This window comes from Equus caballus, chromosome 17 (assembly GCF_041296265.1).
Source record: "Equus caballus isolate H_3958 breed thoroughbred chromosome 17, TB-T2T, whole genome shotgun sequence".
NCBI classification, from domain to species: Eukaryota; Metazoa; Chordata; class Mammalia; order Perissodactyla; family Equidae; genus Equus; species Equus caballus.
Window position 1 is genome coordinate 41936180 of NC_091700.1, and position 24846 is coordinate 41961025.

At 40.9% G+C, this 24846-nt stretch overlaps 1 protein-coding gene across 2 annotated transcripts in view; it reads left to right on the plus strand.

Moving 5' to 3' along the window:
* Window positions 1-20961, plus strand: part of EBPL (EBP like) — a 41316-nt gene extending 20355 nt beyond the window's left edge. The window contains exons 2-4 of one of the 2 annotated variants that reach the window (XM_023621570.2): window positions 13818-13887; window positions 18962-19100; window positions 20433-20961. In XM_023621570.2, coding sequence (XP_023477338.1) covers window positions 13818-13887; window positions 18962-19100; window positions 20433-20673 — 450 coding nt within the window. In that variant the 3' untranslated portion in view covers window positions 20674-20961. The remainder of the gene's footprint in view (window positions 1-13817; window positions 13888-18961; window positions 19101-20432) is intronic. The other variant, XM_070240307.1, reaches the window with a different exon arrangement.
* Window positions 20962-24846: the final 3885 nt, after the last annotated feature.

A 24846-nucleotide genomic window follows, 5' to 3' on the forward strand; every position in this document is an offset into this window, starting at 1 on the left:
TCCATCTAGCTAATTTCGCTTAATGTCATACCCTCAAGATCCATCCATGCTGTTGCAAATGGGATAATTTTGTCTTTTTTATGGCTGAGTAGTATTCCATTGTATATATACACACCACATCTTTATCCATTCATCAGTCGATGGGCACTTGGGTTGCTTCCACATCTTGGCTATTGTGAATAAAGCTGCAATGAACATAGGGGTGCATAAGTCTCTTCGAATTGCTGATTTCATGCTCTTTGGATAAATACCCAGTAGTGAGATAGCTGGGTCATATGGTATTTCTATTTTTAATTTTTTGAGAAATCTCCACACTGTTTCCATAGTGGCAGCACCAGATATTTTTTGTCTTGGTGATTATAGCCATTCTAACCAGTGTGAGGTAATATCTTACTGTAGTTTTGATTTGCATTTCCCTGATGATTAGTGATGTTGAGCATCTTTTCATGTGCCTATTGGCCATCTGTATATCTTCTTTGGAAAAATGTCTGTTCGTATCCTCTACCCATTTTTTTGCTTGGCTTGTTTGTTTTTTTGTTGTTGAGTTGTGTGAGTTCCTTATATATTATGGAAATAAACCACTTGTCAGACATATGGTTTGTAAATATTTTCTCCCAGTTGCTGGATTGTCTTTTCGTTGTGTTCCTGGTTTCCTTTGCCTTGCAGAAGCTCTTTGGTCTGATGAAGTCCCACTTGTTTATTTTCTAGTTCCCTTCCCGAAGTAGACGTGGTATTCAAAAAGATCCTTCTAAGACCAATGGCAAAGAGTGTACTGTCTATATTTTGTTCTAGAAGTGTTATGATTTCGTGTCTTACCTTCACGTCTTTCATCCATTTTGAGTTAATGTTTGTGTATGGCTAAAGAGAATGGTCTACTTTCGTTCTTTTGCATGCTGATGTCCAGTTTTCCCAACACCATTTATTGAAGAGAATTTCCTTTCTCCATTTTGTGTTTTTAGCTCCTTTGTCAAAGATTAGCTGTCCATGTGTGGTTTTATTTCTGGGCTTTCAGTTCTGTTCCGTTGATCTGTGTGTCTGTTTTTGTGCTAGTACTACACTGTTTTGATTACTATGGCTTTGTAGTATGTTTTAAAGTCAGGGATTGTGATGCCTCCAGCTGTGTTCTTTTTTTCTCAGGATTGCTTTAGCTGTTTGGGATCTTTTGGTGCCCCAAAAATGAATTTTAGGATTCTTTGGTCTATTTCCGTGAAGAACGTCATTGGGATCGCATTGAATCTGTAGATTGCTTTAGGCAGTATGGACATTTTAACTATGTTTATTCTTCCAGTCCACGTGCATGGAATATCTTTCCACTTCTGTATGTCATCATTGATTTCTTTCACTAATGTCTTATAGTTTTCATTGTATAGTCTTTCACCTCCTTGGTTAAATTTATTCTGAGATATTTTATTTTTCTTGCTGTGATTGTAAATGAGATCGTATTCTTGAGTTCTCTTTCTGTTAGTTCGTTATTAGAGTGTAGAAATGCAACTGATTTTGTAAGTTGATTTTGTACCATGCAGCTTTGCTATAGTTGTTTATTATTTCTAATAGTTTTCCAATGGATTCTTTAGGGTTTTCTGTATGTAGAATCATGTTGCCTAGAAACAGGGAGAGTTTCACTTTTTCCTTTCCAATTTGGATACCATTTATTTCTTTTTCTTGCATAATTGCTCTGGCCAAAACCTCCAGTACTATGCTGAATAAGAGCGGTGAGAGTGGGCACCCTTGTCTTGTGCCTGTTCTCACAGGGATGGCTTTCAGTTTTTCCCTGTTGAGTATGATGTTGGTGGTGGGTTTGTCATATGTGGCCTTTACTATGTTGATGTACTTTCCTTCCATACACATTTTATTGAGGTTTTTTTTTTTTTATCATAAATGGATGTTGGATCTTATCAAATGCTTTCTCTGCATCTGTTGAGATGATCATGCGGTTTGTATTCCTCATTTTGTTAATGTGGTGTAACACATTGATTGATTTGTGTATGTTGAACCATCCCTGCATCCCTGGTATAAATCCCACTTCATCATAGTCTATGATCCTTTTAATGTATTGCTGTATTCGGTTTGCCAATATTTTGTTGAGGATTTGTGCACCTCTGTTCATCAGTGATATTGGCCTGTAATTTTCCTTCTTTGTGTTGTCCTTGTCTGGCTTTGGGATCAGGGTGAAGTTGGCCTTATAAAATGTCTTAGGAAGTGTTCTGTCTTCTTCAGTTTTTCGGAATAGTTTGAGAAGGATAGGTATTAAGTCTTGTTTGAACGTTTGGTAGAATTCCCCAGATAAGCCATCTGGTCCTGGACTTTTATTTTGGGAGAGGTTTTTGATTACTGTTTCAGTCTTTTTACTTGTGATTGGTCTATTCAGATTCTCTATTTCTTATTGATTCACTTTTGGGAAATTGTAAGAGTCTAAGAATTTATCCATTTCTTCTTGATTGTCCAATTTGTTGGCATATAATTTTTCATAGTATTCTCTTATAATCCTTTGTATTTCTATGGTATCCATTGTAATTTCTCCTGTAATTGTAATTAGAATTTCATTTCTAATTTTATTTATTTGAGCCTTTTTTCTCTTTTTCTTAGTGTGGCTAAGGGTTTGTCAATTTTGTTTATCTTCTCAAATAACCAGCTCTTAGTTTCATTGATCCTTTCTACTGTTTCTAATGGTTCCAATGTCATTTATTTCTGCTCTAATTTTTATTTCCCTCCTTCTGCTGATCTTGGGCTTGGTTTGTTCTTCTATTCCTAGCTATGTTAGGTATAGATTAAGATTGCTTATTTGAGGGGGTTTTTTTTGCTTGTTAAGATGGGCTTGTATTGCTATGAATTTCCCTCTTAGGACCACTTTTGCTGCATCCCATTTGAGTTGGTATGGTGTATTTTCATTCTAATTTGTCTCCAGATATTTTTCTATTTCTCCTTTAATTTCTTCAAAGATCCATTGATTGTTCAGTAACATGTTATTTAGTTTCCACATATTTGTCACTTTCCCATCTTTTTTATTCTGGTTGATTTCTTGTTTCATAGCATTATGGTCAGAAAAGATGCTTGATATGATTTCAATCTTCTTAAATTTATTAGGCTTGCCTTGTTTCCCAATTCTCTGTCTTTGAGAATGTTCCATGTACACTTGAGAAGAATGTGTATTCTGTTTTTGGGGGGATTTTTTGTTTGTTTGGAGGAAGATTGGTCCTGAGCTAACATCTGTTGCCAATTTTACTCTTGTTTTCTTCTCCCCAAAGCCCCCAGTACCTACTTGTATGTTCTAGTTGTAGGTCGTTACAGTTCTGCTTTATGGGATGCCACCTCAGCATAGCCTGATGAGCAGTGCTAGGCCCGTGCCCAGGACCTGAACCAGTGAAACCCCAGGCCACCAAACTAGAGTATACAAACTTAACCACTCAGCCATGGGGCCAGTCCCCAATCTTCCTTTTTTGCTTGAGGAAGATTGTCTCTGGGCTAACATCTGTGCCAGTCTTCCTCTATTTTATGTGGGATGCTGCCACAGCATGGCCTGACAAGCATTGCCAGGTCTACACCTGGGATCCGAACCCATGAACACCAGGCTGCCAAAGTGGAGCACATGAACTTAACCACTACACCATGGGCCAGCCCCTGTATTCTGTTGTTTTTGGATAGAGTGTTCTATATATATATCTATTAAATCTGTCTGGTCTAGTTTTTCATTTAATTCCGCTATTTCCTTGTTCACTTTCAGTCTGGATGATCTATCCATTGATGTAAGTGGGGTGTTAAGGTCCCCTACTGTTATTGTGTTGCTATTAATATCTCTTTTTAGTTCTGTTAATAGTTGCTTTCTGTACTTTGGGGCTCCTGTGTTAGGTGCATATATATTTATAAGTGTTATGTCCTCTTGGTGGAGTGTCCTCTTTATCATTGGATACTGCCCCTTTTTGTCTCTCATTGTCTTTTTTGTCTTGAAGTCTATTTTGTCAGATATAAGTATGGCAACACCTCCTTTCTTTTGTTTGCCATTAGCTTGGACTATCATCTTCTGTGCCTTCACTCGGAGCCTGTGTTTGTCTTTAGAGGTGAGATGTGTTTCCTGGAGGCAGCATATTGTTTTTAATCCATCCAGCCACTCTGAGTCTTTTGATTGGAGAATTCAATCCACTTACATTTAAAGCGATTATTGTTATATGAGGGCTTAATGCTGCCATTTTATCACTTGTTTTCCAGTTGTTCTGTATTTCCCTTGTTTCTCGTCCCATGTATTTCAGGCTGCCAATTCAGTTTGGTGGTTCTCTAGGATGGTTTTCTCAGTTTTCTCTTTATTTATCATTTGTGTCTCTGTTCTGATTTTTTCTTTAGTGGTTACCATGAGGTTTGTATAAAAGATCTCACAGATGAGATAGTCCATTTTCTGATAGACTCTTATTTCCTTAGTCTAAGCAGATCCCTTTTTCTTCCCCATCTAATTTATTGTTGTCATAACTTATCCTGTTTTGTGTTGTGAGTTTGTGTTAAAATATAGGGATGATATTTATTTTTGATGTTTTCCTTCCTTTTATTTTTAATGTTATAATTAAGTGTTTTCTAACCTGTTCTGATAGAGAGCTGCAATTTTCTGATTTCATTTGCCTATTTATCTCCACGCTCAAGCCTTTGTAAACCCTTTTTCTTTTTCAGGTATGAGGGCCTTCCTGATCATTTCTTGTAGGGGGTGTCTTATGGTGGTGATGAACTCCCTCAGCTTTTGTTTATCTGGGAAAGTTTTTATTTCTCCATCATATCTGAAGGATATTTTCACTGGATAGAATATTCTTGGTTGAAAGTTTTTGTCTTTCAGAGTTTTGAATATATCATTCCAATCTCTCCTAGCCTGTAAGGTTTCTGCTAATAAATCAGCAGAAAGCCTGATAGGGGTTCCATTGTAGGTTATTTTCTTCTGCGCTGCTGCCATTAATATTTTTTCTTTGTCATTGACTTTTGCCAGTTTTACTAATATATACCTTGGAGAATGTCTTTTTACATTGATGTACTTAAGAGTTATATTAGCTTCTTTTACTTGTAATTCCAACTCTGTCCCCAGGTTTGGGAAGTTCTCAGCTATTGTTTCTTTGAATAAGCTCTCTGCTCCTTTCTCCCTCTCGTCTCCCCCTTGAATACCTATAATTCTTATGTTGCATTTCCTAATTGAGTTGGGTATTTCTCACAGAATTTCTTCATTTCTTTTTAGTCTTAGTTCTGTATCCTCCTCCATCTGAATCATTTCTATATTTCTGTCCTCTAAATTGCTAATTCTGTCCTCTATAATATCAGCTCTATTCAAGGACTTACGATTTTTCTTTATCTCATTCATTGTATTTTTCATCTCCAACATTACTGATTGGTTTTTCTTTATAGTTTCCATCTCCTTTGTGAAGAATTCCCTCTGTTCATTAATTTTATTCCTGATTTCATTGAACTGTCTTTCTGAATTTTTTTGTAACTCATTGAGTTTTTTTATGATAGCTATTTTGAATTCTCTGTCATTTAGCTTGTAAATTTCTTTGGCTTCAGGATTGATTTTTGGGTACTTCTCATTTTCCTTCTGGTCTGGAGTATTAATATATCTCTTCATACTATTTGATGGGGTGGATTTGTGCCTTCATGTAGTGGTAGCATCTGGCCCTAGATTCCACCTACTGCCATTGGAAGGTGGGGGGAGGTGGCAGGAGCTGTGTATTCTGAGCCTGCCACGACCCCTGGCAGCTGTGCCTGACCTTTGGTAGCTATGCTGAGAGAGCCCATCTCTGTTTGCCCACTTGCCACTGCTAATTTACACACTGTATGCACTGGCACTCTGGCAGGGTCCCTTGCTCGAGCTGACTGCAGAGCTAGTGCACCAGGCAGGAGATGAGGCCCTTTCTTTCACGTGTGATCCAAGGAGGACTCCTGCTTTGCCTTTGCTCTCTGCCCTCCCGGGCTCCTCGGGTTTGTGAATACATCCCCACAATTGCTTTGTCTCCTCACTGTAGAGCTTTTGTACAGGCTGTGAAGGAACTTGGAGAGCGAAGGCATTCCACGGAGGACTGCTTTGTCCTCCTTCTCTCAGAGCTGAGCACAATCCTGTGCCCTAGGTTGTTGAAGTTGGGGGAGGCAGAGGCTATCCTCTTACACCCTTCCACTGCCTCCTGGAGGGTCCAGCACCTCCACCTTCAGCTGTGGTGCTGTGTGGGCCCCTCAGACACCTGTTGTGTTGTGTGAAAGTCCTCTGTTGGTTTATGAATGTCCTTTTCATTGTTTCTTAAGGGGGAAAGTCTAAGGGAAGACCTCACTCCACCATGATGCTGATGTCCATGATGCTTAGTCCAGACTTTCTTATGTTTTTAAACCAAAATTCCTGATACACAGAACTTTAAAATTTTTTAAATAAATAAGCATTATGGAATTTTCCTCATCACCCTCTGGGTTAATAGTAGAAAAACTAATAGCAGGAAGAAAATATTTTAAATATTTATTGCTACATAATAACATAAACATGAAAATTTTCTTGAAGGCTGTGGTGAAACCCAACAGTGGTGTCTCTGGGGAGTGAGATTGGGGGTCAGGAGAGAAGGAGACTTTACCTTTCACTCTATACCTTTCCATATAGGTTTTTTTTTTTTTTTAAGTTTCAGCATGTATCTCTTTTATAATAATTTTTAATAGTTACAATAGTAAAGATACCCCACCAGAAGAAATGTCAGACGAGTAAAGAAAAATCCACTGGAAAGTCAGCACACCATAGGTGTTGTGGGAGCCCAGATGTTGGGTGGGCCACCTCAGCTGTGACAGGGGACAGGAGCTGTTATCAGGGTGAGCAGGAGCCCAACTCTGCAACTTCTCTGCAGACCCAAATGGACAATAAGAGAGAATTCACTCAGCGTGTCACCGAGAGCCAGGAGGACACCAGAGCTGGCATTTTGATGGCTGGTCATTCACCAGAAGGGCATAAGTAATTCAAATAGGGAATATGAGTAGTGAGAGTTTTTTCCTTTCTTTTTTTGGTCACGATCACTGGCTCTCCTTACTTTTCATCCTTTTTGTGCAAGTATCTGTGTGTGTGTGTGTATGTGTGTGCATGTGTGTGTGTGTGTAGGATACTGTGGTGCTGGCAGAAGAACCTACAGAAGGTAAGCAGGTTTGCCCTGTGGTTCATTGAGGCTCAGATAATCTGGAGACTCACAGTAATGATGACTGTTGAAACACTGGTTTGTTTGATATTAAAGTGCATCTGAAGGGGAAAACGATAGCAAACAGCTTGCTTTAGGGATGAGCTTGCTCTGCATGCTGTGTGCTTGAGACCTTTTCTGGTTTTGCCGCAGCTATGCTAGTTTAGGCTGATCCAGACACAGACATCTAGGCTGCTTTGGGTCTGGAGGGGATCCTGGGAGAGCTAATCTCAGGCCGTCTGGAGTCCCAGGTGCTCAGTTTCTTGTGACTGTGGTCCAGAGACTCTGCCTTGTGTTAAGAGCATGAAAGCAGAAGCCTCTGGGACCCCAGGATCCTGAGTCAGGAGTCCAGAAATGCAAGGAGCACCCCTCTCTGAGCTCTTGCTCATAGTGCATCAAGTGCTGTGGCTGGTTTCCTCTGTAGGTGCAGCTTAGAAAAGTTGTTATACATCTTTTTAAAGTTAAGTTTTACTTGTAAAAGTTTCACACATTCACAAATGTAGAAAGAGTAGTATGATGAAGAGATCTACATTTTCAAGTTTTGCTGCACTTGCTTTGTTTGTCACTTTTTTTCTTTTCCTCCTTCCCTTCCTTGTTCTTTGTTATTGCTGAAGTTTTAAAGGGCATCCAGATCCCCTGTCATTTGACCCCTACATTCTGAGTAAGTCTATCTCTAAAAATTCAGGTTGTGCTTCTTAAGGGACTGGTGTCTGCCTCTCAGACCAGTGTAGGAGTACAGTAGCACAGGAGTCCTTGAAGACATCTTCATGCCCCGTCAATCATTCAGGGAGTCTACCCTAGTGGTCACCACCATCTTGTCTTTCCCATGGAGCATGGGCATTGGCAGTATAGAATTCGTGGCCCATGCCCATGGAAATGCTAGGGCTTAAATGGGCTCTGACCCCACAACCCTCTCTTGGCTCCCTCCCACGACACCTACCCGTCTCTACCCAGACCACTGCTCATGGACCTCCCAGTGGGGTCAATGGACCTCAGCAATTATGAGTCTTCCAAGTGCTGCTCTCAGGACTTCCAATCTTGTGTAAGAGATGCTCTGTAAAAAGATGAAGACGTAGATCTAGACTAACTGCTCATTACTCTTTCATTCATCCAGTTAGTCATTCATCAAACATCTGTTAAGAGCTTTACTCTGTTGCTTTTTATTAATTAGAGAATTGAAGCCCAGAGAGGTAAAAGTAGCAGGGCATGTAAGAAATAAAATCTCTTGTACTTGTTTTTGTTCAAGCTTACCCACATCTCCAGAGTGCAACACAATGCTCTTACCTACACACCTATTTGAGCGCTCCTTCCCAGTTATAGCAACACCCTACACCTGGCCTTTTCTCCCTACTAAGCACCTTTCATCTGATCCTTAGAACCTCAGGTGCTTCTTGAGCTCAAATGTGAATTTTAGTTCCAGATGGCTAGATCTTGACCATACATCATGATTAAAGACTTTTGGAGCTGATAACCTTCCATGTTTATTCTGCAATTTAATAAAAACTTCATGCTTCAGAGCCTAGAAATAGGTTTAAGAGGGAAGGAAAAATACTTTATGGTTCATTTAATATAAAATGTGAATTCATGGAAGGAACTATGTCTGTCTCCATTCTCTACAATTCTATAGACAATTTTGGCCCTTGGCAAATAGTAACTAATGTTTTCATGACTTTGATCTTAGGTCTCTGTCTGGTTAGAACAGATTTGGTTCAGAAGCCCCCAAAGAATCTTTAGGCCCATAACAGTTGGTCTCATTCTGAAGCTGAGGCCTCTGCCCCCTGCACCTAATTTGCTCAGTTTTGCATTGAGTCTGTTACTGATGGAGATTCAACTGCAGACAGTGCAGCCTAGACTGGTGGGCCTGTGTTTGTCAATTTACATTTCTTGTGGTGAGTTCCTTTAGGATAAGATCAGGCCAGTCTAGGAATCACAGAACCCTCCAGGGATGGAGACTTAGTTCCCTGAAACCATGATATTGACACACTCACCACTTTCACTCTGTTCTTTTCCTGACTTTAATCTGATGTCTTTCCTGTTGTGGGGCACGTTGAGACTCAATGGTGTAAGGAAAGGTTACAAGCCCTTAGAGTTGTCTTGAGGGAAGAATCAAATGGTTGCTAATGGTACAGAGCTTACTTTGTGAAGGAAACGCGTGTGTTTGTGTATCTGTTTGACTACCTTTTTACGTAAAACACAAGGGCAATGTCCCTATGAAGAACCACTGTACCATACCGGTCTACACTGACCCTCCAGACCTACCCCAAGTCTGTGATGATCCTATTTCTCCTGTTACATAAGGGTATTTCCTCCATGTTGAAAATGTTTCGGCCAAGGATCTTTGCAACCGTGTGTCTGAACCCATTTCACCTCTGCTATAGCTAAGAAAAAACTGAGGACAAAGAAATTAGGAGACCCAGCCAATACCGCATGATTTAAGGATAGCTGTGCAAAGTCTGGAGATTCAGTCTAGGGTTGGCTGTTAACGCTCACCATCCGTGTGTTCTGTGTTTATTGCATGTAATCAACACATGGTCCTGATGCTGAGGAGCTTTGCTAGTGGGGGAAATGGACAGGGAAACAAATCGTTATCATGCAGACTGGTCAGTGAGTGGCAGGATTGGGTCCAGGTCTAGAGGTAGCACCGGGGAGAGAAGGAGTCACTGGGGCTTAAAAGACTGAAAAGAAGTCCCCAGGTGACAAGAGAGTAAAGGCACTCAAGATTCCCTGCAGACCCCTTGCTCCCCTGATGGAGTGACAGGGCTTGCTCTCAGAGTCTTTGATAGTAGCCCCTACTCTGCTTTACCAAATGTCTTGACTTCAGCAGAATTATTGATTAATCTTGCCCATGCAGCAGTCTAGCCATTGAGTTCAAGTACCAAGGGGTGATAACTCCACCGCAAATTTTTATATTCTTAACAACAAGAAACAAACAATTAGAAAATGAGCAAACGGCTTTAATAGACATTTGTCCACAGAAGATATACAAATGGCCGATAAGAACATGAAAAGATGCTCAGCATCAGTAGTCATTAGGGAAATGCAAATCAAAACCACAATGAGACACCACTTTACTCTCATTAGGATGGCTATTGTAAAAAACAACAACAACAACAAGGGAAAATAACAAGTCTTGACAAGCATGTGGAGAAACTTGGAACACAGTGTCCTGCTGGTGAGAATGTAAAACGATGCCGCCTCTGTGGAAAATGGTGTGAGGTTCCTCAAAAAGCAAAACGTAGAATTACCATATGATCCAGCAATTCCACTTCAACATAAATACCCAAAGAAATTGAAACTAGGGACTCAGACAGATACCTGCACTCCAGTATTCATAGCAGCGTTATTCATGGTAGCTAAAAGGAATTCATTATGTGAACTTATCATTAATTCACAGTTAGCAAATACTCAGCACAAAATACCATCCTGAGTTCTTGAGGATTACGAGAGAGAAGACAACATCCCAGACCCCAGAGATATGTGATCCAATGGGCATTGAACCTCCATAACCAGCAGACAGTTGATTACAGAACACAAATTTAGTAACAAGGGAGAGTGAGAAGTTAATCCTCAGTAGAAGGTTTGGGGAGGTTTCTTGGAAGAAGGAGGGTTTCAGCTGGGATTTGAAAAAGGACTAGAACTTCAACAGGTGGATGTAAAAGGGAACCAATCTGTTATATGCTCATAGGTCCCTGCATGTTGTTGAATGTCGGGTCCCCATCTTCCTCTTATCCGCAGAGTTGCTTCTGATGAAAGATCCTGGACCTAAGGTCAGAGTCCATGTTTTGCTTATGGCTCCAGTTGAAGAGGTTGCTAGAGGAAGTCACATCTAGTTTTAGGATGAGATCCACCATCTAATTTTAGGAAGTCCTTCATCTTACAGATAGATGGACTGAGGCCTAGAGAGGGTCAAATTCAACCCAGTCCCATTGCCTCTACTGGCCATTCCAGTGGATGTATTTTGTCTAGAAAGTTCCCAGGCCAAGTCAGGGAAGTGGTCTGGATTTCCTATGGCTCTGCTAAAAATAAAAAATCAATTGGTGAAAATAAAGAATCACAAAGTGGACTGGAAGTACTTCTTATTTTAAAACATTGCTATTTATCTCATATGTAATTTTTAAAAATCTCCTTTAAAGAATAGAATTTTTACATATACTCTGAGATGAACCACATTTACCAGTTAAGTAACTTACAAAGTGTCAAGAAAAGACAAAATAAGCCAGCTTCAAAACCTCTATTCAACAGAGCTTGGAATGGATAAGAAGCTGAAAGGTATTAATGAGATGTGGAGAAAGTCAGGTTTCTTCTCTCAATCAGAGGAAAAGAAAGGTGATTACCAACTGTAGCAGAAACAAGAATGTCTTAAAGTCACAGCCCCGAATACAAAGCAAACTAAAATATAGCATGATTTTGAGAAATTTAGGGATGTAAGAAAGAATATTCCATTTGCCACCTTCTCCTTAAATGAAACAAGAGTCAAAATACTGGGTCTGTAAAAAAAGAAGTTGTGGCCTATTGCAGTGAACGATATTTACGTAAATCACCATGTTTTAAATGCTGTTGACTGGCTTTTCAACGTTAAAATCCACTTACAGATAAAATAGGTAAGAGGAATATATTTACGGAACAAGAATGGAAGTGTAATCAGTCCCAACAATGTAGAAGCAAAGTGGAGAAGTTGAGAGGTGGGAATGGTGGGGGAGAGAGAGAGCTCGGTGGGGCTGTCACACTCTTCCTATATGACAAGAAGTCCAAATGCTGCACCGCATTGATGCGTGAGTAAGCTGAGGTTTTAAGTTTATTACCTGAGTTACAAATTTGGGTAACTAGATTGGGTAACTAATAGAATTAAAGAGAATAATATACTCTAGCTATTTGAAGGGGTTCAGAGCATGCCACTCCAAAATATGCCACTTTGGCATATTTGTTATTTTGAGCCGAAAGCACTTGAGAAGCAGCAGGTGCAGGAAGAGTTCTCTGACCTCCCCCTTTCTTCCTAAAATCAAGTCATTAAGTTCCCGTGGGAAAAGTGCCCTGCCTATACCAGGAAGACAGGAAGATTCTTATCGCCAGAGCCTGGGCCTCAGTGCCAAAATGGACCTGTACAAGCAAACCTACTGAAATAACTCTTCCATTAGTTTCCCCCATAGGGTTCTTAGTCACTTTCCCACAATTTACTGTCCCTAACCCAAGTCCCTTTGTCTTGTCACATCCCCTTAATTTATCGTTCTTTGCGTAAAATGTATATAAGCTTTTGGGCCTAACAGCTTCTTCAGGTGTTTGTTTTCCTTTCAAGACTCCTGTGTACATGTAAAAACGTTAAATAAAATTTGTATGCTTGTCTTCTGTCTTATGTCAGTTATTTCTTATGCCAGAATCTTAAGGTTCTGGCTACAGAGTATAAGAGGGTAGAAGGAAGGTTTTCCTCCTCTACACTATCAAAAACTGGAAGGACTGGGAAGGGGAGAGGAAGCAGTATAAATTAAATCATAATTTTTCAGGATGCACAGTTAATTATAATGTCTACAGAAATAGCAGTCTAAGTATATTATGAGTTATGAAGATAATCCCCAGAACTAAGACAGTGATTCTAAGTAGCAACCTCTGGGAAATGGTACTAAAAGTGAGGGAGATGAGGCAGAGACACAATTTTAATGTCATATAAGCAATTGCTTTGGTAAAAAAAAAATGAGAAAAAAAGTTGTATTGACTGGCAGCAAAATTTGTTCAGAGGAGTGACATGACAGTCAGATATCCTAGTGAACTCTAGTTAATTAGTTTTTGAAATTTAGTGATGAGAAAATACTAAATGTAACTACAGATATTTCACTGCCGAAAATTTAACATGTAGCCTGTAGGGGCTGGCCCCACGGCTGAGTGGTTAAGTTTGCACGCTCCACTTCAGCAGCCTGGGGTTTGCCGGTTCAGATCCTGGGCACAGACCTACCCACTGCTCATCAAGCCATGCTGTGGTGGCGTCCCCCGTAGAAGAACTAGAATGCCTTACAACTGGGATATACAGCTATGTACTGGGGATTTGGGGAGAAAAAACAAAAAAGAAAGATTGGCAACAGATGTTAGCTCAGGGCCAATTTTCTTCACCAAAAAAAACCCCTTTATAAAACCCTCCAGAAAAAAAAATGTAGCCTGTAAGCTTTTTTAATTTTCTGAAATTTGCCCTGATGCAGGAAAAAGAATTAATTCAACTCTGATAGGTGAATATCACTTTTGTTAAGAAAGAGCTTGGATTTTTTTTGAGGTGAGACAAAATAAACTGCTGTGAGGTACTTCTCACAGGTGGAAAATGCCTGGCATACTCCAGAATTTAGCCTATTTAATATAACATTTAAGCTCTTTCCTTGTGCAAAATTTTCAACTTATCTTTTCCCCGTAAGAACACAGCTCTGATTTAATAATGCCAATCATTGAAAAACAGCATTTACTATATAAACATTCACTTTGGACATAGTTATTTCCAAGACCTGGGAGCCGGGCTCCAGGATCGCACCCCACAGGGCTGTGTAGGTGCAGTCTTCGGGTCAGGTGCACTGACTGGGGTGTAGGCTCCTGGGGAATGCTGCCAGGCAATGCCACGTCTCCGCGGTGCCATCCTGTGGTTGTGATGCGAAATTAGAGCGTATTTTCCTTTTCTTCTCTCAGGAAGGCCCTTTCGTCTACTTGTCTTTGGTAGGGAACATTGCAGATTCTGATGGCTTGATTGCTTCATTGTGTAAGTAATTTAAAACATTTGCATTTAAAATGTTTGAGATTAATTGCAAGTCAATTAAATGAGTGCCTGTATCACGTATTGCATTATTTCATTGATATGAAATGTCCAGAATAGATGACTCTATAGAGACGGATTATAGATTAGTGATTGACTAGGATCATGGGGGGAGGGGTGGGGGAAATGGGAGATGGGAGTGACTGACAATGGGTATGGGTTTCTTTTGGGGGGTAATGAAATGTTCTCGAATTAGATGGTGGTGACTCCAATCTGTAAATATACTAAAAGAATATGTAGAATTGTACACTTTAAATGGATGAGTTATATGGCACGTGAATTATATCTCAGTAAAACTGTATATTAAAAAATGTTTGCAGTGAGTGCAGATTGAAGAGCTTGCAATATTTAAGCTGAGTGTTCATACATTTAATACTAATTTTCTTCTTGTGTGTGTATATATATATATTTGCGTATCTATTATATATATATATATATATATATATATATATATATATATATATATCTGTAGTCTTGTAGATAATTTCCAAAAATCTCCCTGCTTTGCGGAGGTATTCACTAGTTTTCCCTATCTTCTTCATGCTCACTGTAAATCAATCAACATTCAGTCAGTCAGTATCAACGCCCTCCCAGGTCGTATGTGAATTTTGACAAATAGATGAGCTGTGCAACAACAGGGTCCTTTGCCACTCTCATAGAACTGCCTTGCACAGGATAACTTCTTCAGACTTTGTGTCTGAAATTCTGCATTGTTCATCACCTTTTTCCCGTGATTCTGAAATCATATCCTCCAGCCAGGATCTGTGTTGGGACAGCTGTTCACCACTAGTGTTAGGAAACTTCTAGAGAATTGAGTCAGCTACAGTTTAGTGCTTCTCAGAGCAAAACATGTGTCCTCTCTGATGCCTCTCAGGTCCTCTCCAGTGTCGCTCAGGGAGCCTGCGCCCCCGCACCTGGAATCCCACTCCTTCAGTTCCAGGGTCTGAGTGAAACACAGCCGAGCCCTTTCTGGTCATTAGGCTGGATTAAACTGTGCTTGAGAACTGCCGGGGAAGCCCGGGGGCTGAAGGACCCAGCCCAAGTCATTGTCCTTCTGTCCTGGTGGCCCTGCCTGGCATCAGAGAAAGGGAACAGCCCAGATTTGGCTCAGACCCGTGAAATGCAAATGTGTAACATGATCTTTATCCGTCATCTTCAATTTACATTTTCACCTTACAAAAAGTGGAAACTCATTTAATAGAGGTGCCCTTTATTCTCACAAAAGTGAAAATCCATGATGTAAAAAATATAAGGCAGTGCTTTTCGGATTTTAATGTGCACAGAATTGCCTGGGGCTCTTGTTAAACTACAGATGCTGATTCAGAGGGTCTGGGTTAAGACCTCCCACATGTTAATCGGTGGCCCGTCCTTTGATTCACCAGGATATAGAGCTGGGCTACAAACATTATGTAGACCCCATTAAAGAAAAATTATTCTTTAATTTTTAAAGAGGAACCAGTTGCAATAGGGGTCTTGCAGTAGGGAAGAGAGATCAGGCTCAACTCTAAAAGCAACGACGACAAGTGGGGATTTACAGCCAAGGAGCCAGGTAGGGGTCAGTGGATGGAAAATTACTAAGAAGAAACATCAAGACTACAGGGATTCTTGATAGAGCAACTGAGTAGGATTCTTGCTGAAGGCAGGCCAGGTGATAAGATGGAGAGGGTGGGCGAGGAGGAATTTGATCAAATATCAAAAGTGATCAGATGTCTGCACCCCCACGTTCATAGCAGCATTATTTACAATAGCCAAGACATGGAAATAACCTAAGTGTCCATCGACAAATGAATGGATAAAGAAGTTGTGGTGTATATATATATATATATATATACACACAATGGAATATTATTCAGTCATTAAAAAGAAGGAAATCCTGTCATTTGTGACACCATGCATGGACCTTGAGGGCATTACGCTAGGTGAGATAAGCTAGACAGAGAAAGACAAATACTGTATAATCTCCCTTATATGTGGAATCTTAAACAAAGAAACAACCTAAACTCAAAGAAACAGAAATCTTATTTGTGGTTACCAGAGGTGGCAGAGGGCGGGGTAATTGAATGAAGGTGGTCAAAAGCTACGAATTTCCAGTTACAAGATAAATAAGTACTGGGAATGTAATGTACAACATGATGACTATAGTTAACACTGCTGTAAGTTGTTAAGAGAGTAAATCCTAAGAGTTCTCATCACAAGGAAAAAAACCAATTTTTTTATCTTATTTTTTTGTGTTTATATGAGATGATGGATATCAACTAGACTTTACTGTGGTCATCGTTTCATGCTATGTGTAAGTGAAGTCATTATGCCGTACACCTTAAACTTACACAATGCCGTACGTCAATGATGTCTCGATAAAGCCAGGGGAGAAAAAGGCTGATAAGATACCAAGAATGGGGGACTTTTGCTAAACTGACTCAGCAGGATTCTTGCTAAAACTGGACTGAGCAGGCCAAGGACACACCCCAAGGCTGAGGCCTTGTCAAGAAGAGGGCTCAGAAGAGCCTGACTCGAGCTCCGTCAAGAAGAAAGTTGTTGTTGCCCTTCCCATCCCCTAATCTCCTCCGTGGCACAGCTGTGGCTCTGCTGCTCCAGCCCTTGGTGTGCGTCTTTCCTTCTAAACCTCTGTCTACGCCTGGCAGTCAGTCACAAAATAAATGATAACGGTCACGTCCTTAGGCTTATTGGTGCTCTGTTTGTCCTTTTGCTGACTAGGTGTTTAACCAGCAAAGAGATGGTCAAGGTTAAGCAGCAGAGGATGCCAGAGGCGTGATGCCCTGGGACCTGTGGGTGGCCGGCCTGCTTTTCCCATCCTCCCCGCCTTCCTCTCCAGCATTAACCTTGCCCCCCCCCCCCCCACACACACACACACACTGTCTTCTTCAGCTTGACTGAATTAAATGTAGTTTCAGACATTCCATGTTCTCTCAGCTCCAGGCCTTTGCACATGCTCCTCCCTGAAACACCCTTCTCCTTCACCCTGCTCAGGGCACCTCTTGTGCTGTAAGGCCTCAAATGAAGATCCAATATTCTGTGTGCCTTGACATCTGGTGAAATCCAGAGGGCTCAAAGGGCTAACTGCTAGTCCCCTCCCCACTCCGCTTCAACCTGTAAGGTCCCCAGGCAAACAACCCTCCTCACGGCGGGGACCAGGCCCAGTGCCTGCATAGGGAACCAGGGCTCACCCTCTCCTCTTGTTACTACCAGCCCTGCCTCCCACAGCTCCTCCTTGTTCACTCCACTTCCAGTGCAACCGCCCTGTGTGGCACACTGGCCTCCTCCTCCAGGCTGTGAGCGTGGGTGACTAATGAACTGCCCTCAGCCTCATCTGTCCAATGACGCTCGTTGTGTGGAGGGCCCTCCCCATAACTCAGGCAGGAATCCCACTCTCACCAACAACACCTCCTCTTCCTCGTCTGGCTTAAGTGCCACTTCCTTCATGTCCCCATACTCTGTCACATCACTTATTGCGTGGTTTGACCTCATAGAATGTGCACCACTTGTGGGCAGAGTTTGTGTGCTAGTATCTGCCGCATTCTTAAGGCCAAGCACAGAGCCTTCCATGTGCTCCAAAAGATTTGTGTTTTTTGTGAATGTCTAAACAGCTACTAATCTCTTCGTCCCGAAAGCAGTGGCATTTTATTTAAGTGACATTGCTTTAGATTTTGGATGCACTAGATGGTATGTTTCACCTATTGTATATATGTTTAAATATAAAGGAAAAACTGTTACTTTCACTATTATGTTGTTTTCCAGTTAGTTCATGGCTGGCAGTCAGCTAAGGCCAGGCTGGACAGATCTGCCTGGTCTGCTCGTTGTGTCTGGCCTTTCAGAGTCTCCTCTCAGCCTGTGTCTGTGTGTTATCTCATTAAATAGCTAATCCTGTTTACTGGCCGTCCTTTCTCTCAGGACAGCCTTTCATTAGAACCCTTTGTCCCAGCTCCAAGGGATCCTGACTCTGGCCATTAAGAGACTGGAGCTTTGTGCTGCTCAGACCAATCATGACATAGCTGATTTTTGATCATTCATACCTTTTCTAAATAATATGAGAACAGTGGTTAAAGAGAGAGAAGAGGTGGGGTTTTTTTTACTTTGATGATTTGAGATCTTAGGACCTGCATGTATTACTTTGATAAATTAAAAAAGAAAGAGGGAGGGAGGGAAGGAGGAAGGAAGTGGGGGTGGGGGGGAAGGCGGGGAGGGAGGAAGAGAGGAGAGGAGAGATGAAGGGAGGAAGGAAAAGAGAGAAGGAGGGAGGGAGGGAGGGAATGTCTTCACCCAGTGCCTACCTCTCAGTCCAGCTCTAAAAGGATTTTCTGGCCTCATGGTGCTTTCTAGAAGAAACCTTCCCGATAATGGGATCTGGAAAGATTTCTTAGGGCTTACGCGCTCCCTGGTCAGCACAACTGAGGCTTTGTGTGGTGGCTGTTGTTGGTGAATCCTGTCCCCGTAGCAGACTGAGGCACCCCCTCTGTCCATTTTGGATTCGTTGTAGAGTCTAGGCTGTGTCATTATCATTCCCCTCCTGCTGCCCCGTCAGCACTCAGTTTCTCTTCAATTATTCATAAACTTGTGTTTTTTATAAACATTTCCTTTAAAACAATTTTCCCGCATCTCAATTATACTTACAGACTTTATACTGAAATTTTGAAGTAAGGAACTATGAGGCATTTACCAAGGTAATAATTAAAGATCGTCTTTGCAAAATCTGACTCTGCCACATTAACTTAGAATTCTGCTGCTGATAATGAAAAGGGACAGGGCGAAGAGGGTGCATATGTGAAAGCACCTTGGAAACTGTAAATTACTTTACAAATATAACACGATACTGTTGTTACTTGTGTCAGGTGGCAAATGCGTTTTAGTCTCGGGGTTTCTCTTGCCTTCCACTGAGGCGTGATGAAGAATGTGGAGAGAATGGCAGTTCTGCTTATCTCCTCTGTAAGGGAAAAAAGGTCATTTCCCTTGACTGTCATAAAAATGATTGCCAGATGAGTGACGAAATGTATTTTGTTTTTAGGGAAAGAATATGGCAAAGCTGATGCAAGATGGCTTTATTTTGATCCAACCATTGTGTCTCTGGAAATGTTGACCGTTGTCGTGGATGGGTCTCTGGCATTGGTCCTCATTTATGCCATAGTCAAAGAGAAATATTACCGGTAAGTGTCTTCTCCTGTCCCACTGAAAAAGGAGAGGCATTAGCTGTCCCAACACCTAAGTGACATTTGGAGTAGATTAGATCACATTTCTTTATTAGGTGAAAAGCAGAGTAGAAATGAAAATTGTTTGATGTTAGATAAGGATCTTGGTGCCACCAGGATAATTTCAGACTGTTCAAAATAAAAAATGTGAGAAAAGTGACTGTAGTAACAACCTAGTCACTGGAGAGGTAAGCACAATGTTAACAGCATTGGATGGTTTGCCACCAATATTTTTGGAGAATAAAAAGGTAACATTTCCATCCTTTTTTTCCCCAACTCACTCTAGAAAATGCCTATTCCACCTGACACAAAGTAAATCCTTTATGTAATTCTGAGTTAGACGTACAAGATAAGTCAGGAACCTTTTCAGCAGCATGTTGTGGAGGGTACAAAGAAGGCAGAAGCAGAGGAGGTGGAGAAAGATGGAAGACTAACCCTCCACCAGTCAGACTCTGAGACTTGATCACACCACCCTCCCTTTTCCTTCCTCTCCTTGCGGACACGTGACCCGGGCAAGTGGATTGCCACGCTGGGGATGACTCCATGAAACAATGTGGAGTAGGCACAATTGCATTCAATTTTCCACCATCTTGTATTGAAGAAGTCTTGTGTAAGGCTTCATCACAAAATTTCAGATTTGAAAGAGACCTTGAAGGTCATTTAATCCAATCCCCTCCCCACAATTTCACATAGATAGTTGGCAAGAAAAATTAAATGTCTCCCTGGTGCCTTTATGTATCTTTGACTCCATGATCTTGATTGCAGACTTACTACATGCACCCATCTGTTGATTGTTTCAAACACTGATAATATCTGTATTGTTGAATACTTACTATGTGCCAGGCACAGCGCTCAGCCCTTTATCTACCTATCTCATTGAATCTGCACAATATTATTTGAGAAAAGGACTATTATTGTTATCTCCTTTGACAACTAGTGAAATTGCAGCTTGTAGCAAGATTCACATTCAGGTCTGTGTGCTAGGTCAGGGGTGACCTCAGTAAAATCTTCCTAAGACTAGGACAGGACACCTGAGAGACCTATTTAACTCTGAGAATAATCTTCTAGAAAGGGTAGTGGTGCTCCTCCCAGGAAAGCATGGGTCTCCGTTAATTAGATTGGCCTGCCCCCTCAAAGGGGCGCTACGTGAAACCTGAGGTCCAACTTCGGAGAGGTTTTCCACCTTGGAAGACTGTGTTGATGCTGCCATTAAAGAAAAGATGTCGTGACTCAGGGTGCCACACTGTGCCCGGCTGGCAGTTTCATCCCCTGTTTCTTTCTCTCTAACAGGCATTTCATCCAGATTACCCTGTGCGTGTGTGAACTGTATGGCGGGTGGATGACCTTCGCCCCAGACTGGCTTATGGGAAGCCCCAACCTCAACACCAACAACTGGCTCTACTTTTGGGTCTATCTGGTATTTTTCAATAGTGTGTGGGTCCTGATCCCAGGACTCTTACTGTGGCAGTCGTTGGTAGAACTCAAGAAAATGCATTTCAAAGGAACCAGTTCAAGGAAAAAGTTTCAGTGAGTTTTCAAAATCATAAACAATAATTATCTTGCTTTATGAGCCAGAATAGATCAAACCTTTTTGTTTGGCCAAATGTAATACATTCCAGCCTACATTTTCTTTTTATATTGTTGTTCCTGAACAAATTATTTCAAATTGATTGTAAGGTGGCAAGTTTTATTGTTGTTTTTTTCCAATTAAATGGCAATGTAGGGAATAAATTTTAATTTGTAATAATAACACATTTAATTATATATTTTTATGGCTAGTATTAATTGTTCCACATTAATAAAGCCTATTATCATAAAATGCTGTAAAGCATGTTATTAATTTTTTATCCAAGGAGCATGTTGCTCCAACTTTAATCTTCCCATTAGTCTTTTGGTTACCAAAGTGAAACCAGAAATGAAAGGCATGCTTCTGTTTTACATTTGTACTTTATCAAATTTGTGAAGCTAGCAAAAAATGATAGGAGTAGGAAGTTGTGAGTGGGCTCACTCCTCATGAGTGAACACTGGGGTCTCACACAGACAGCTGATTCGTTTATATCTGTCCTTTTTCAAAGAGGAAGATTTGGGATACCTTACAGACCTACATAGTGCATTATGATAAAAAGTCCATCAGGAACTAGGAACATAGGGAAAGTATGAGTGAGAAAGAATGAGATGAAGGTAAAGTTAATATGGAAAATGCCTGCCGTAACGTCGTATGTAATTGATAGACGTGAAGCACAAATTTGGTGCTTACCTTCAGGTCCGTGAGGGAAACATGACCACATTGTGTTTCATAGACACTAGTTTTGAGAGATGGTTAGAACGATTCTATCGGAGATGTGGAGCAGGTACTCACATGAACTTGTTTACCACCTGCCTTTCTTACTAGACTGCAAGTTCACAGATGTGTTCTCTGCCTGGAAAGGTCCCTGGCACATGCACCAGGCACTTGATAAGTTGTGCTGGATCCTGTCACTCAGAGAGCTCAGTCTGTGTTCCCCCTCCTTCTATGTTTCCATCTTATTCTGCAGAGAACTGTAGCTTATGGTCCTGGGTGCAAAACTTGTTTCACCTTTCACAGGTACTTGAGAGAGATTTGGAGGGTGAAAGCATGGAGACTGTTTTCAACTGTTCTTTGTGGGGTTTTTTGTTATTTTGTGGTGGCAAGCGAGGTCATGGAAATGTGAGGGTTTGGGGCATTGGCACACCAAGTGTTCAACTTCCCTGGTATTGAGAGGCAGTTGTAGTTGGGGCAACAAGAATAAAGGGTTTGTGGGCTGAGTAGCTCCAGGGGTGGTCTCACTGGTAGTGCCTCCCTTGGGAGGGTCCATTCTGCAGTCACTGGGAGTCATTCCTGGAAGCTTAGCCAAGCACCTGCTCTTGCAGCCCCCGGTGGTTTTTGTAAGCACCTAATTCCCTATAATTAAAACACCAGAAGTTGCTCCAGAAAACACCTGGAGTAATTGCTGTTTTCTACACTTTTATCCTGAATGATACCTGACTATGGTATTGAATAAGTGTAGCCACGTAAGTTTGAGGAACATTGTCTTAGCACGTTAAAGGCTGTAGGAGTCCTGCAGAAGTGTTTAACCCAACTTTTCCCAGCATGTGTAACAGACCACTTCAGCAAGTGGGGTGATGTTTCATGGAACATCAGGTAGGGAAACAGTGAGTAATTCAATTCAGTATTCATGAGATTAAAAACAAACCAGTTCTGGGGCTGGCCCCGTGGTCGAGTGGTTAAGTTCATGTGTTCCGCTGCAGGCGGTGCAGTGTTTCGTTGGTTCGAATCCTGGGCGCGGACATGTCACTGCTCACCAAACCACGGTGAGGCAGCGTCCCACATGCCACAACTAGAAGGACCCACAACGAAGAATATACAACTATGTACTGGGGGTCTTTGGGGAGAAAAAGGAAAAAATAAAATCTTTAAAAAGAAAAACAACAAAAAAAGCAAACCAGTTCCCAATAAACAATTACAATAGAAGTTTTAAAAATACCATTCACTATAGCATCAAAACATTCCAATATTTAGGGAAAAAATGAAAGATGTGCAATACCTACACAAAAGAAAAAAAAGAAACTATAAAACATTGAGAGAAGTTAAATAAGACCTAAATAAGAGAGAGATGTCACGTTTATGGATTGGAAGGCTCAATATTGTAAAGAAGGCAGTTCTCCCCAAGTTGATCTATAGATTCAGTGTAATCCCAATCAGAATCCCAGCAGATTTTGTAAAAATGATAATTAACAAGTTGATTTTAAGATATTTTATGTAAATGCAAAGGGCCAAGAAAGCTAATAACTTTGTAGTAGAGCAAAGTTGGAGGACTTACTCCACCAGACATCAAATCTTTTTTTAAAATTATTTTATTGAGGGGGCCGGCCCCATGGCTGAGTGGTTAAGTTCACATGCTCCGCTTCAGTGGCCCAGGGTTTCTTTGGTTCGGATCCCGGGTGCAGACATGGCACCGCTCTTCAGGCAACGCTGAGGTGGCGTCCCACATGCCACAACTAGAAGGACCCACAACTGAAAAAATATATATATATATATACACCTATTTACTGGGAAGATTTGGGGAGACAAAGGAGAAAAAAAAAAAGATTGGCAACACTTGTCAGCTCAGGTGCCAATCTATAAAAAAAAAAAATTATTGAGGTCATATTGGTTTATAACATTGTGTAATTTCAGGTGTACATTATTATACATTATCAGTTTCTGTATAGACAGCATTGTGCTCACCACCAATAGTCTAATTTTTATCCATCACCATACATATGTGCCCCTTTAGCCCTTTCTCCCACCCTCCCATTCCCCTTCTCCTCTGGTAACCACTAATCTGTCCTTTATCCCTGTGTTTGTTTATCTTTCACATATGACTGAAATCATTTGATGTTTGTCTTTCTCTGTCTGGCTATTTCACTTAACATAATACCCTCAAGTTCCATCCGTGTTGTTGCAAATGGGATGCTTTTAACCAGACATCAAATCTTAATATAAAGGTACAGTAATTAAGGAAATGGAGTATTGGCACAGGAATAGTCAGATAGACCAATGGGACAGACTAGAGAGTCCAGAACAGACCTTCTCATATATGGACACTGGATTTATGACAAAGGTGCCACTGCAGAACAATGGGGAAAGGATGCTCTTTTCAATAAATGGTGCCAGGTCAGTTGCATGTCCATATGAGAAAAAGTGAATCTGGATCCTTACTTCACACCATGCACAATATCAATCACAGGCGAATTGTTGATTTTAAAGTGAAAGGCAAATGATAAAGCTTCAAGAAGAAAAAAATAGAAAAATATATTCTTAAAAAGTATACAAAAAGTCGCAATGTTTGGCAGTACATATAATTGACAGAAGATCCAACCCAAGTATAGTTAAAGAACTGTAAATCAATTAGAAAAAGACATGGAATCTAATAGAAAAGATGACAAAATATTCGAATAAATACTTCACAAAAGAGAATCTGCAAATGAGAATTTGGGAAATGAGAATTAAGACCACCATAAGATGTTACTACACACCTATCAAAATGGCTAAAAAGAAAAAGACTGACAGCGATGAGTGTCGGTGAAAATGTGGAGCAACTGAAACTCTCATGCACTGCTGGTTGGAACGTAAAGTGGAAAACTGTTTTGAAATAGCTATGAAAGCTGAACATGTGCATGCCCCATAACCCAGCCATCTGACTCTCAGGTGGATACTGCACAGAAATGCTTACTCAGGGCGCCAGAATGGCAGCATTATTCATAGTAAGCCCAAACCGGAAACAATCTAAGCAAATCCTTTGTGGTATATGCATACAATGGACTACTATACAATGAAAATCACAGGAACGAAAATTAACACCCTACTTCTACTCATAACAACATGGATGAATTTCACAGACATACTGATAAGTGAAAGAAGCCAGACTAAAAGAGTACATATTGTATGATTCCATTCATGTGAGTTTCAAAAACAGAGAAAACTATGGTGCTAGGAGTCAGGCCAAGGGTTGCCTTTGGGGAAGAGGGTGGGTGATGGTGAGTAGTCAGGAGGGGTCTTCTGAGATGCTGGTAATGTTTTATTTTTTTTTCATTTGAGCAGCAGTTTTAATTTGTGATAATTCATTCAGCTATACGCTTAAGAATGGTGTGCTTTTCTGTTCATATGTCATAGTTTAATTTCAAAAGTTTAGGAAATTCCTGG